A 15179-nucleotide genomic window follows, 5' to 3' on the forward strand; every position below is an offset into this window, starting at 1 on the left:
TTAATTACACGGCTCCGGTCGGGATATGTATAATCCTCGTCTTTCTACAAGCGTTCTTCTACTGGTTCGCATTTGCTGCCGACCAGCCGGCCGGCCTTTTTACAAATAACCTACAACAATGCGCTAATAAAAAACAGCTGATTATTAAAGAGCTCCTAAAGAGTTCATAATTTTACGGTGTGAGTCCGTCTGTCCGTTAACACGATATCTCGAAACGAATGGACCGATTACGATGAAATTTGGCAAGTGGATTCTTTATCAAATTTGTACATCCGAGTAACTTTAGCGGATTTTCCATGAATTGATCAATACTTCCCGAAAGGTCAGGTAACGGACCATTTATGTGTACAAAGGAAAACAAGTTCGGGCATTAATATTCTTATAAATGATAATAAACGCACGCGCACACTTGATGTTTAAAATATGCGATATGTTTGCCTTTACTAGCAGAATCTCTGGTTAAAATTTTCAAAAAATTTCTCTAAAATACGAAAGTTGACATTGCGTAAACCAAATTAATCGTCAAGATTTTTCGTGCCTCATGTGCCAGAGCTATTAGCTGCCGAATGCAAAAAAGAACGAACTAAATATCTAGAAAGCTGTAAGAATAGTTCAGGTTTCGGAGGGACGGACGCACGAAGAAAGTGGTCATAATAGCGCCTTCCAAAATGAATTGGAAAATGCGCTAAAAATTCCGTATATAAGTATAGAAGTCGTTCCATTGTTTTAAGTTACTTGTCTTCTCACTATAGGACTAAAATTTTGATATTTTGGCACAAAAAAATTATTTTCGAAATATGATTACATTAGTTATTTGTATAGCTTGATAAAAGGCACGAAATTGTATTATTAGAAATCAGATTTGAACGGTTCGAACCTCTTCTTTTAAAGGAAATTAATTAGTTGAAAGTATATTAACAGAGAACACGTTTTTGGCATGGTTGATTTATTTATTAAATTTGAAAAGTTGTATTAATCGAATGGTTGCGCATCGAGGAAAAAAAAGAAATAAGCGACAAGTTCAGTGATGATATAGAAGACTAAACAAACTAATTTCCGCTAATGCGAAATCAATAATGAAAGGAGATTTGAAAGGAAAAATTCTAAAATATGGTTTAATTTTACGTCATATCTCGGAAATTCTCTGAGTGTGAGGAAAACAGATGGTAGATTATTTGCAAAAGAACAAATTGCGGGGGTTCTAAAATTTATATCACTTTGTAATCTAAAGGGAGAACCGTGAAACGTTGGTCTGAAGTTAATTGTCCTTGCATTATCCTCTGTATATGCTCAGTGTTTTACAATTGAAGTCGAATGTCTTCTTCAACATGCAATTTCGACAATCGTCCACGTTAAAATAAAAACAAAAATTTCTGGCAACATTGAAGATGATGCAGATGCGACTACTTACCACATCTACAATTACTACGCGGATATTAAAAAGAAATCGACGGAGTTAGTTTATAAAATCGATTTCAAAGTCTGTCGCCCAAAACTTTGGTAGTTATAATCCATGAAGTCTCTACATAAAACTTGGAAAGTTTTGCATTAATTTACCTGGGTATTCAACAAAATATGCGAGTGAACGTACCACTAACTGTAGAGAAACTTGGATCTTAGATAGTCCGACTAAATTTAATTAAACGAAGCAGATACCTACGTTTGGACGTAAATACAAAACAGGATTAAGACCTTTCTTATACGCTCCACAATTTATCGTCTGTTTGGGTCGTTGGCTTGCAGGCGAAGACGCCTTTTGTTTCCTAACTCAAAACTGTACGCCACGATGACTGAAAGGAACGAATGTCGTTAATTGAGTTTCGGAAACAATGCACAAGAATCTCGTACGAAGTGTGAAATAGAGTCGCATCAAATTACGAGGGAATGCGCTAACTTTTTGTCCGTTTATTATTAGAGGATTATAAAATTGTGCTTTCCATGTTAAATTTTTGGAGTTACCCAACTAGAGAACTACAAAACTTACTAAGCTACAAGGAATGAATTTTAAAACGGTTGAACCGTGTTCGTCGATAGTTTATTCACCTTGCTCGAGGCATGGATCAGGCGTAGCATAGATGGTTTTCTTTGTAAAACTTGTGAAATCGATGGTTAGTATAACTTTGGAACTTCAATACATAACATTAACAGCAAACCTTACCAAGAAGGGTCAATTGTTTTTTGCGTACCTATGCCATAATCCCACTTCTGACGATCCGCACCTAAGAAACTGTTTATCAAAAAGATTTTTGAGCCTAGCGCAAATCAGCGAGCTAACCCGTTTCTTTATGTAGTTAATAAATTCAATAAACTTAATTGGTGCAGTCGGTAGGACGGGAGAAAGTTCGGAACCGAAGGAAACGTCTATTTAGGATTACTGATCCAACAACTTATAAGAAATTCATTAAAAGAGTTAACCAGTTAATCATCTTCCACGAACTTACTTTTAGATGAAAGAGTTAAATTCAATGATAACATTCCTTATTTATTTTTACTTACTCGTCCATATTTGTATACACGTGGAGTTTAAATGGTATTTATTTAAGGAATTCATTCAAATTAATGCCAATTAACCACAATGTACACGAACTTCTTACATCTTTCATTAAATATAGTACAATTCACATTCAGATGGCAGTATACGGGTATAGGATAACAGCGTTGCCAATCCTACTGATGTCAGTTTTGCTAATTTATAGGTGATGTTGGACAAATAACTTAGCCGAGCTTAACACTTGGTCGCCGTTTTTTAATTACTACACTTACGGCCATTTTGTAACGTTTGCGATCAACTGATAGACTTTGGCATCAGGGTAGTAATTCTTGCATTGCGAAATCTCTGTAGTGCTACTATCTGTTGTCAGACACTTTCTATCATTTGTCACGTAAAATTACCTACACAGTTAATCACAGGTCTTGACAAAGATGAGTTACAATATGAATTATAGGGGTACAAGTGTCGATACAGTAGATGATATACGCCGCAGCTTATCAGTAGTATCAGAGTATTAATTTTCCTTTGAAGAAGACCATCAAACAGCTACCACAACGGCACTTGATCAACTTACAGACGCACCTACCAGCACCGAAAGTCGAAGGTTACTCAGAAAGCTGGCCCACATGTTGAACAGGACTGAGTTGATGAATGATACGTCAGAAGAGGAAAAAGCAATTCGTTCCCAATTACTCGCTAACACTTTGACCTTGTTCAGTCTATTGGATTCGTTTGAATATTTCCATTATAGGTACAACAGGAACAAGAACAAAGGGTGACTACTACATCCAGTTTTGGAATCTACCCGTGCTGAAGATCCTCATAATACGCAAGAAACTATTAAATCAATTTTACCTAATAAACGGGATCTGAAATGTACCAGGTGAAGACTGCTCCCAGCGCATTTTTAGAGCGAGTTGGAGTTCTGTGTAAAGTCCGTCGGGTGCCGGTTTCTCTCACGCTCGACAACCGTACTGTTCCGAGAGATCAAAATCTCGTTGATCTTCTTGCGTCGCCGGAAGTGGTTGTGATATTCGCTGGTTTCCATCTCGCGGTAGTAGGGGTGGTGAAGGTTGAATACCGTCGTCGTCATAGCACAATATAATTTTATCTACCAGCTCATACATTCTGTTTCCCAGGGCTTCTACTATGGTGCCTGACCTACTGACCTAAAAATGTCGGTAGGGCTATATTCTTCTGGAGTGGGATTTTTTCTCCGGTCGCATATATTTCGCTGAAGTGCAGAACGGATGGTCGACTCCCTCCTGCAGGTGAACAGCGGCTATTCCATAGTCGCTGGCATCCACGGTCAAACTAAGGTGCTTCTCTGGCTCGTAGAAAGGGAGTACACGATCTGATGAAAGTTAGAATATCTCTTTGAGGTATTGGACGGCGGCTTTGTGGTGGAAAGTTCATTAAAAAGGCGTATTTTTTGTGAAAGGCTTCAAATCCCGTTGCCTTATCTGGGAAAAATCGGTCAGTTCCGGGAAATTGGAATAGTGTCGGCCTTATCTTTGAGTGGGTGGACGTCGGCAGCGTCGACAAGGTATCCCAAGAAAACGACGGAGCTGCCCCTGAAAGAGTATTCGTTGCGGCGTATTTTCAGTCCAGCTGAGTGCAGTTTTCCCAGAACTGTGATGAGCCGTATGCCGCGAGTCGTATTATACTGACCGAAAACAAGTACTTCATCTTAGAGGACCACGACATCAGGAATGCCGTTAAGTAGGTTTATCATGAGACGCTGGAATATCCCGAAGGCCGCTGAAATTCGGAAAGGAAGTCGATGTACGCGGTACAAGCCAAGGATAGTGTTGATAGTGAGAAGGTCCGCTACTTCGTCATCGCCTGGTAGGTACCTGGGTAAAGGCTTGATCCAGGTCAATCTTCAATCTATCTACAGTGGGAAGTGGATAACAGTCTGAACGTAGTACCAGGTTGACTGTAAATTTAATACAAAACTCGTTAGCAAAATTACATGACTTCACTAGGAATTTAAAGTAATCGACCTCAAAGCGACCTCATACTTCAATATTTCCTCGCCAGTAATGGATCATTGGAAAATGACACAATACTGGCGAGGAAACATTGAAGTACGAGGTCCCTTGTGAGGTCCATTACTTTAATTTCGGAGTCAAGTAGTTTCATTTTACTGACGAGTCCTGTATTAAATTTTCTCCGAAATCTCATTTTAATATAAAATTTCAATTTTCATATAGAACGTTTGATTAATGTCAATTTGTCAGTGATGACAGGAGTCATTAGCAATGACAGGTGCGGCAGGAAAAGTAGCGTTGTCTGCCTCTGTCATGGAAACTAAAATTTCCTGACATAACGTAGGCATGAAATAGTTATTTGTACAACTAGTTATGAAAGTGATACTTTTTTTCATGAATTTGCAGTTTGATTAATGAGGATGAAGCCCGAGTTAATCAAGCAAATTCATGGAAAAAAGACACTTTCAACACGTGTTGTACACGAAATTTTTTTGCATAATGATCCATAATAACCCACAATTGAATAATTTTGATTGACATTCGCGATTACTGTCACTCAAAAATGGATGCTACCGTTCATAGACAAGACTAAATTCCATGGAAACGCATAGTAAAAATCGTGAAAAAAAAGTACCACTTTCCATACGATTTTTCGTTTAAAAAAGTCCGATAATTTCATCACAATGTAAAAAATAAAGTTTCATGACGATTTTGGGTAAAAAATTACTATTTGTATATCAGCAACCGCCACGTTGATATCATTTTTCAGTTGTTCCTATTGAAACAAGAAACCTTGGTACACGTAACTTAATAACCTCTAGTCGGAGTCTAATATTGAAATATTGCAATCTATGTCCCTTCGTATTCAATTAACCTAAGGTGCAATCGAATTGATGTTCAACGAAAATTCTAATTTGAAAGCGGAGAGCGAGCTGCAGTAAATACCTACAATTTCAAGTTTACTGCTCGAAATAAAATTAAATTTTCAGTTACCACTCAAAATTAAGACAAACCTCCAGTTGTAACTTGAAATTATGACTAACTACGAGTTGTAGGTAATCTTGTAATTAAAGTTAAATGTCAAATCAGTTTCTGAAAACTAATTGTAGCTCCGCACTACCCTCAGTTCAATTAGATTTGCAAACTTTTTTTCGTTTTTAGTATTTGTTTGTAAACATTATCCTCAAAGTTCTCAGCAAGATTTAATTAGAAATTGACAGCATCAAGTCTTTATTTTGAATTAAAATTCCTGATGCTTAATTTAAATTTAAAAATCCCTTAATCAGTTCAGATTATTTAGCCTTGGAAGGTACTTAATTGCTTTACTCTGTGTGTAGAGCTTTTTTGTGTTTATATAAACAAAAGCTTTCATCATTTTTGTATCCTATACTAACTAAAAACTAGACGTAATGCCGGAAATATGAACTAGGCCCACAAAATAATTTTGTACGTTCTTAGTGAGTCAATTTGCTAAAACACCAAGCAAGTACGTATTTGGGACGCGAAAATATTCTTCAGTGGAAATTTCTATACGAAGAGAAATATGTTTGTTAAAAAGATCGCATTTAGAAACGAAGTTGACAAGTTTGTCGTCAATATAAATTTGCCAAGATGGTCTACCATTCTATTTGAAAATGGATTAAATAAAGATTAATCCCAAATATTTGATTTTCTAATTTATTCATTATCCTAGTTTAGGCCAAGTCCAAGGCAAAAATAGGAATAATATAAAACTCCCTAGCTCATTTTTTTTTTATAAAACCAGAGTACTCTTAACATGGATATGGAAAGTTGTTCTTTTTGTGTCAGGGCCCCCAAGAAATCTTTTTTCGGTGAGGGCTGCGTTGGACAAAACCATGAAGTTCAGATCTTCGAGCAAAAGATGCGAATTCACTCGTGAGGGAGTTCGCATGGGTCAATTATTCAGGATGGTGGTCCAAATAACATTGCCGGAAAATTCTGTAAGTGAGGCCAATCTGGCGACTAGGAGTACACTTCAAAAATGCCATGAAAACAACAAACGACACGTTAAGAAAATTTTGAAAAGCCAGAAAATCGATTTCATTGAGGACGAAGAGTTTTCCGGAGCTTGTGTGAAAGGAAACAACACCGGAGCCCTTTTGATTCATTCAACTGCATTTCTGTCCTCCGAAGTGGATCAACCTGGAGGTTATCAAGATGGAAGTCGGCCTGTTTGTGAATTGCACCTGAGTTTTTATGGTTTAAAAGAATCTCCCAGATGCTGGAACGAACGTTTCAAGAATGTTTTAATTTCATTTGGTTTACAGGAGAGTCGTTATTTACGTGGACGTTGCTGCCACAACAAAAGAATCTATAGATAGTCGATGTCGAATGTTTTTTCAACATTCAAATGAACCAACTCGACGATGAAACAATTTTCTTCAATCAAGAACGGTACGTTGATGACGTAATTGAAAAATTTTAAATGGCAGAAGCAACCAGTTAGTACGCCAATCGAAAAAATAATGTCAATTAACAAGGGAAGAAATGAAGTCCCCTATCGAGAGGCAGTAACGTGGCTAATGTATTTAGTATGTACTCGTCCTGTTATCACGTTTGCTGTGTATTACGTTTCACAATTTCTAGAGGAACCAAAAAAAACACTGGACAATGGTAAAAAGGATCCTGAAATATTTGAAGGGCACGGCTGAAATGGGGATCCATTACAAAGATGTTGACACTCGACTTGCAGGGATACAGTGACGCGGATTTTGCAAGCGACCATTATACGAGACGGTCTGTCTGTGGCCTGGTTTTCAAATTTTGTGGAGGTGCTTTTATTTGGGTGACCAGGAAGCAGAATAGTGTTTCTCTATCTACCACAGAGGTGAAATATGTGGTAGTCAGCGATGCAGCTAAAGACATTGTATAGCTAAGCCGTCTTTGTATCAACATTGCACCACTAGCAACTTCGTGTGGACAGCATCAGCGCAATAAAACTCGCTCGAAACCGAAGTTTCCACAAGAGATCGAAACACATTGATGTACGGGAACGAGTTCAAAATGAGAGGAGATGAACATTGTACACGTTACAAGGGAAGATCAAGGTGCGGCTGCGGATATTTTAACGAAGTCAATCCCAAAAATTCAATTCCAACGTCTTAGAGAAAAATTGGGGAAGTTTACATTGTAAAATAAATGGGAGTTTAAAGTTTGAGGGGAAGTGTTAAAGTAAAACTTTTAAACTAATAAATTTATTTTCCCACCAAATTAACTAAAGGAGGTAGTCTTTTATTATAACTTATTATTCGTATCGGTTATTAGAAACCGTTCTAATAAAAACGTTGTTCACATTGATGTTTTCCCAGGTTTTGCCCAATTCATACCATCAAAAACAATTCAGATAAGCATAACTGTAAAGAAAAAGAAAGAACAAAAAAATTCATTCATAAAAAATCTTATCGCCCTGACAATTGTAATAAATTTAAGGGAATTTGGGTTCTTGTACATTATTGGTGGTGGCCTTAAAAATGATTAATGACATTTACATGGTCGAATTTCAACTGTACATTAAAGTCCATACCAATTCCAAGATTTTAAACGGATCTGAAACACTTACAATTTGGGATTTCATTAGTACTTATATGTCTCCACTTTCGCCTTCTCAAGTACTTCCTCTTGTCCTCTGAGTCCGAGGCTAATATACATCGTTAAAGTTTCAAATTCTGCAACATCTGCTCATTGCAAAAACGAAACCCAACATTGCACGAAGTCATATTATTGATTAAGCGGAACATTTGCAAAACATCCAAGGCAACTCCCCCTAGTTAATTTTCTATTGTGTAATCTCCAAACGGTAGATATTTCTTTTTTTCATTTGTGAAGTTGAGTACACGAGTCGATTCTAAAGAACCTCTCATTTATTGTGTGAACTTTAATATCGGAAGAGTATAATTGATGGAAGTATACGAGAGTATTGTGCCGGAAAATACACGCCTCTTATACAATAAATTAATTTCTGCAACTTCGCACACCTGAACTGCGATAGAATCAATTAGTTAATCGCAAGTAGGGGTAGACGGCATTTAAAAAAATTGTGCGTGTAGCTAACGGCGAGCATCCTACGAATGATGAGGGTTTACATTACACGCGATGCTGCCGCAGAATTAATAGAATTAATTAACGTTGATTGTTGATATAATTAGTTTAATGTAATAAATAACATTTCAGCCCGAATTGTACAAGAAGGATTTGGTGAGGCAATCCTCCAACGACAGCTCTGGCGGTCCCGAAATGGAGTACTGCGGAAAATTACATTTCGCCCTACGTTACGATAAGGACGTCGAAGGGCTGGTTGTTAAGGTAATTTACACGTCTTGCTCATTCACAATTAATTCGGGTGAAGTGATTTTTAACGTTTCATTTTGAAGGAGAATAAATTTTACGCTTATTTGCTAGCTCTAATTGAAAACTCGTGAATAACAGCGTTTTGTTGTACTGTAGCGTTCAAATTTTAGGTATTGGAATCGAGAGACTTGCCAATTAAGGATGTCACCGGTAGCAGCGATCCTTATGTAAAACTTTATCTACTGCCTGATAGAAAAAAGAAGTACCAAACGAAAGTGCATAGAAAAAACTTGAATCCCGTCTTCAATGAGACCTTCATATTTAGGTACGTATGTAATAGCATTTTGTAACTAATACACCCCAAATCTCTTGTCTGAAACAAAAACCTTTTTCCAGTCATTTCACTTCATAAACAGATCATTTCCATTTGTCATTCGAACAGAATATTGTATGAAAGAAGCTGCGTAATGTTTTACTTTTCTCTTGACAATGTGACTGCAAATTGTTTCCGTCGACATTTTCATAAATTGGTAATCTGAATAATGAAATTTGATGTGAATTTTCTAATAAAATTGCTAATAGCGCAGGAACTTTAGATAAAAACAGAGATTAAATGGTCAACATCTGTTTTTTTATTTGAGATTAGTTTAGGGTTTGTGAAAGTAGGTCTCCCACGCCTCCTTCGCTTGGTTAAGGGCCATTTTTCGAGTGCCACTATGGGGATCTCGCTTACCTTAAGAGATAGAAAGTTGGGTAAATGAGGGCAAAGTTGCGAATTTCCGTGCTGAATAACAATCTGAAAAGAAATTTAAAATATCATCAATTTTCATGATTAACACCCATTATTCAGAGTCTTTTTAATGGAGATTTCTAATATGGCATCCCGTTTTAAGATGACAGAAAAACACGAGGCAACTTATGCGCGCCATTTTATATCACACAGTGGTTCAGTATCACATTTTTCTTAAAAATATAATTTTTAATTTTTTGGGAAGTGCTTTGGAAAAACAAAACGTTCTTTTATTGTGAACAAAAGCTTGACTTCTGTCGATGCTCTCAGTGTTCATTTTATAATCCGATTTAGCAGAGCCTACCTCAGTATTCAATCGACCAGTTCTGTTTACATTCCCCTTATTATTGGGATATGAAAAATGCGAAACTTTTCATCATCGTAGAGCGCTGCATGAGTTAATTACAACCATCAGGCACCAAAACTTTTTTTTACGAGAAACCGTCTTAATTTTCTTTTCTATTTTCCCAGACCTAGACGGGTGGCTTAAGTGAAAGAATGGGCTCTATAAATCTCAATCAACAGTCTATCGCAAGTCTTAAATCCCCGTTAAGGTTAACAAATTTATAACGTAGGATTTATTTTTCTTACAGTGTACCGTACGAGGAATTAAAGCAGCGGTACCTTCAGTTTTCCGTATACGATTTCGACAGATTCTCAAGACACGATCTTATCGGGCACGTAGTTTTAAAAGGACTCTTAGAAACGGCCGATCTTCAACAGGAGATCGAGTACACAATGAATATATTGTGTCCTCCACAGGTAAGGATCTTAATCCCGTTTTTGACGAACGTAAAGTTTTCTGTGGCATTGAAAATTTCGTTAAATTTAATTTCGCATGTTCTAAAAATAACTCGAGCCCTTCGTACTGGAAACCTTGACCTATTATTCGACGAATTCGAAATAGGTCACGAGCGTCGCGATTCGATTTACATTGCGCAAACAACCACTAATAAATTTATTAATTATAGGACAAAGTTGATTTGGGAGAGATCATGTTATCGTTATGTTATCTGCCGACCGCCGGACGACTTACTCTGACCGTTATTAAAGGACGAAATTTAAAGGCGATGGATATTACCGGAAAATCGGGTTAGTTAAGGAGGCCGATGCGAAAACAATTCCTTTTGTAATTTTCATTTCCTTTCAGATCCTTATGTTAAAGTATATTTGCTTTGCCAAGGGAAAAGGATAAAGAAGAAAAAAACGACTGTGAAAAAATCCACTCTGTGTCCCGTTTATAATGAGGCGCTTGTTTTTGATGTTCCTGCTGAAAATATAGAAGATGTTAGTATGATTGTTAAAGTAATCGACTATGACAGGTAATTAAAGTTATCTTATTTATTTTATTTTATATGGGGCCCTATACAAGGGTTGCGGCAACCCTATTGTACAATAATTGAAGTGAGGTATTTCTGCAATAGGGTTGATTGTTGATTTTATCTCAAAGACAGAGGTCAAGACCTGTTGAGGGAACTTGGAGTTATTTGTGTATGGCGGTCAACGGATTTATTTTTTTTTCTTTATTAATGAACAATAGTACAACCCACTATGTCATATTCCGTTTTTGACTAATAGTTTTTACAGTGACCATTCAAGTTATAAATAGCAGGTGTGCGTTCATTAAAAGTTATTGTATGTACCTATACTCTTGGATGAAAATTGAACAAATCAGCATTTCCTAATCCACGATAAACGCACAATTAATGAGTGGTACGGGGAAGAATTTTTCTCTCTCACTCATGAGGTTGAATTGTCTCTTTCCTTCTTACGTTTCAAAGATATTGAACAATGCCATTTTCACGAATCTTTTATTTAGAATATCCTATAGTAAATAAAAGCGCACCGAAGTCATCGTGAGAACAAATATACGATAAAAGCAAATTATCTAATTTAATTCCAGAATTGGATCTAATGAACTAATGGGATGCACGGCGATAGGTTCAAGCTTTATAGGCATAGGCAAAGACCACTGGTTAGAAATGTTAGACAATCCAAGACGACCAGTAGCACAGTGGTACCCACTTATTGAATCCGTACCAGGGTATATTCCTCCATCCTCAACCGACACACTACCGTTAAGTCTGAGCTGCTTAAATAGCAGGTAAGTTGTGCCGCATATAGTTACGATTAATCTAACAGGTGGTGCAGGTGAAGTTCGCCCTCGATCTGCACTGGATTGCGAAAGAAATCAATTTGAGGGAGGTGCTAATTTGGGTTGTGTTTGCTCAAATCCTTCAGCGTCATCATCATAATGTGAAAACGTACCCCGAAGTTTGAAAAAAATATGTGGTTGCTCTCCGAAAAAAAGCCCATTGATGTATTTTTCTAACGTGATGTAAAATGATATATTTATACAGTTTTTGCTGCATCTAGAATTAATAAACACTGTGTGATTAATTGGTAATTTCGTAAGCTATTTGTTATTATAATGTGTAAGCAAAAATACTGTTATATATTTGTAGTTGAACTGATACTGATATTATATCGCAGTCATAAGCTCAAAATGCGTACATAAGATATTTATTTACTTACTGCCCTTTTTAAGTAAAAAATATTGTAGGTATACTTTATATACTGTGCTGAAACTAAAGTCTGTAAATTGAATGTTTGTGTATTATTATATCTACTTACACTTAAAGTGGAATAAAAAACCGTCACTGTTTATAGCAGTTTTTTTGTAATTTCGGTCCCCATATTAAACCCAAATGAAAAACTCACATTTGCCATTTCAATGAGTGCTTTTAAAATTGATGCAAAAGTTGAATAATCTTTTTTATAAAGTGTAATGTGGAAAAGGGTGGAGGGTCACTGAACATAAAGACAAAGTCATGTTAGCCAGCGTTAACAACCCCTTTATCTAGCATTCGCCAATGTCTTGATTTCATTTCACTAATGAAAGAGTTTAATTGGTTAAGTCAAAAGTATTCGAATACTTTCAAAGGTATTCGAATACTTTCAAAAGTATTCTAATACTATCAAAGGTATTCGAATACTATAAAAAGTATTCGAATACAGTAAAAAGTATTCAAATACTTGTCACTCAAATACATTAAAAATTTAAAATAGTATACTAGATAAAAGGCTTAATACTACTTAAAAATCAAGTTATACTTTGTATGGGGTTAGCTTTTTTTATATTTCTATTGTTATATACAAATTTAAGGGGAGTAATAGCGTATTATTATTATTATATTATTATATAGGAGGTACCTACCAGGACCTTTCTTATACCAGTTATATCCTTAAGAATACGTGTACCAGTTTTCAAAGCGATCGTACGTCGTGCACATGATACGTACGCCTTTCTGAAATTAATCCTAGCGATTTTGGAACAGATACATTTTTGACCATCCGTTTGTCCGTGTGCATGATAGTTTTTTTAGAAACGTGTTGAAAATTGGTACACATGGTCTTAAGGATATAAGAAAGGTCCCTATTGTTTTTAAGTTACGTAGACAATCGAGTCATAAAGTTTCACTCCAGGATCGTTCGATATTCAATTGTATCGGATTTTTATATTTGATTGTGGGACAATGGAAACTTTCCCTAAACATTTCTAAATTGTTCTCAAACATTTGAATAACTTAAAAGTACTGCCTTTTTTGAGGCCGGAAAAAACAATTGTCTGAGATCGACCGGGAAAAAAACACTTTCTTGTAGAAATTGACCCGTAGAATCCATAATTTCAAACAGTTCCAAGATTGGGCTATTAGTTCAAACGTTACAGCCCTTTGAATTTTTTTTCGAAATTGGTTTCTAGTCTATAACTTTTGATTGAGAAGTCTGATCGAAAAAGTACGAATTGTTTTGGATTCTACACACCAAAATTAATAAGAAAAAGTGTTTTCCCGAGAAATTTTGGTGCAGTCGATTTTTGGTAAAAAAGGAAGGTTATACACTGCCTTTTTTTGAGCCCCGAGAAAAAAATTGTCTCAAGATCGACCCGGAAAAAAAATGTCTTATAGAATGTGGCCTGTAGAATCCATAATTTCAAACAGTTCCAAGATTGGGCTACTAGTTCAAAAGTTACAGCCCTTTGAATTTTTTTCGAAATTGGTTTCTAGTCTATAACTTTTGATTGAGAGGTCTAATCGAAAAAGTACGATTTGTTTCGGATTCTACGCACCAAAATTAATAAGAAAAAGTGTTTTCCCGAGAAATTTTGGTGCAGTCGATTTTTGGTAAAAAAGGAAGGTTATACACTGCCTTTTTTTTGAGGCCCGAAAAAAAAATTGTCTCAGATCGACCCGGAAAAAAATTTTCTTATAGAATGTGGCCTGTAGAATCCATAATTTCAAACAGTCCCAAGATTGGGCTACTAGTTCAAAAGTTACAGCCCTTTGAATTTTCTTTCGAAATTGGTTTCTAGTCTATAACTTTTGATTGAGAAGTCTGATCGAAAAAGTACGAAATGTTTTGGATTCTACGCACCAAAATTAATAAGAAAAAGTGTTTTCCCGAGAAATTTTGGTGCAGTCGATTTTTGTTAAAAAAGGAAGGTTATACATTGCCTTTTTTTGAGGCCCTCAAAAAAATTGTCTCAGATCGACCCGGAAAAAAATTTTTCTTATAGAATGTGCCCTGTAGAATCCATAATTTCAAACAGTTCCAAGATTGGGCTACTAGTTCAAAAGTTACAGCCCTTTGAATTTTCTTTCGAAAATGGTTTCTAGTCTATAACTTTTGATTGAGAAGTCTGATCGAAAAAGTACGAATTGTTTTGGATTCTACGCACCAAAATTAATAAGAAAAAGTGTTTTTCTGAGAAATTTTGGTGTAGTCGATTTTTGGTAAAAAAAAGGAAGGTTATACACTGCCTTTTTTTGAGGCCCGCAAAAAAAATTGTCTCAGATCGACCCGGAAAAAATTTACTTATAGAATGTGGCCTATAGAATCCATAATTTCAAACAGTTTCAACATTGGGCTCCTAGTTCAAAAGTTACAGCCCTTTGAATTTTTTTCGAAATTGGTTTCTAGTCTATAACTTTTGATTGAGAAGTCTAATCGAAAAAGTACGAATTGTTTTGGATTCAACGCACAAAAATTAATAAGAAAAAGTGTTTTCCCGAGAAGTTTTGGTGTAGTCGATTTTTGATAAAAAAGGAAGGTATTCAAAATACTATGCGAAGTATTCGAATACTAAATATTTGTGAAAGTATTTGAGTTACAAATACAAATACTGCTTCCATAAACGTATTTAATTACAAAGTATTTGAATACTTTAAAGGATTTGAATACTAAAAAGTATTTACAAAATCGAATACTGCCCAGCTCTGCATCCAGCTACATTTTTTTAAATTAATCTGCAATAGGGATTGATTTTTAAGGGTTGTAAATTAGTATAGTCTGAAATAATGTACCAAAACATTACTCATCTGAACCATTTTTTACTCAATTTAAGCTGTAATATATAGTTTTATATGTTTTGAAAGAAAGGGGCAGTTTAACCCCTACAAAATTAAGAGCCAGTATAAATGAATATTTTAAGGGATTGGATAAATACATATTTCAGAAGATCTTGCAAATATAGTACCAAATTATCAAAAACTTTATAGACAGGAAATGTTTTTCTTTGATTTCCCTTTGTACGCCG

The 15179-nt window shown here is 35.8% G+C and overlaps 1 protein-coding gene across 3 annotated transcripts in view; it reads left to right on the plus strand.

Moving 5' to 3' along the window:
• The window catches only part of LOC116168260 (synaptotagmin-10-like), a 120784-nt gene extending 108583 nt beyond the window's left edge, over positions 1 to 12201 (plus strand). For 2 of the 3 annotated variants that reach the window (XM_031483980.1, XM_031483979.1), the window contains exons 4-10: positions 8677 to 8808; positions 8964 to 9118; positions 10177 to 10345; positions 10555 to 10675; positions 10734 to 10905; positions 11487 to 11687; positions 11735 to 12200. In XM_031483980.1, the coding sequence (XP_031339840.1) occupies positions 8677 to 8808; positions 8964 to 9118; positions 10177 to 10345; positions 10555 to 10675; positions 10734 to 10905; positions 11487 to 11687; positions 11735 to 11738 (954 nt within the window). In that variant the 3' untranslated portion in view covers positions 11739 to 12200. Of the gene's footprint in view, positions 1 to 8676; positions 8809 to 8963; positions 9119 to 10176; positions 10346 to 10554; positions 10676 to 10733; positions 10906 to 11486; positions 11688 to 11734 lie in introns of all 3 variants that reach the window. The other variant, XM_031483978.1, reaches the window with a different exon arrangement.
• The last annotated feature ends 2978 nt before the right edge of the window (positions 12202 to 15179 follow it).

Source organism: Photinus pyralis, unplaced genomic scaffold (assembly GCF_008802855.1).
Source record: "Photinus pyralis isolate 1611_PpyrPB1 unplaced genomic scaffold, Ppyr1.3 Ppyr1.4_LG4, whole genome shotgun sequence".
Lineage (NCBI taxonomy): Eukaryota > Metazoa > Arthropoda > Insecta > Coleoptera > Lampyridae > Photinus > Photinus pyralis.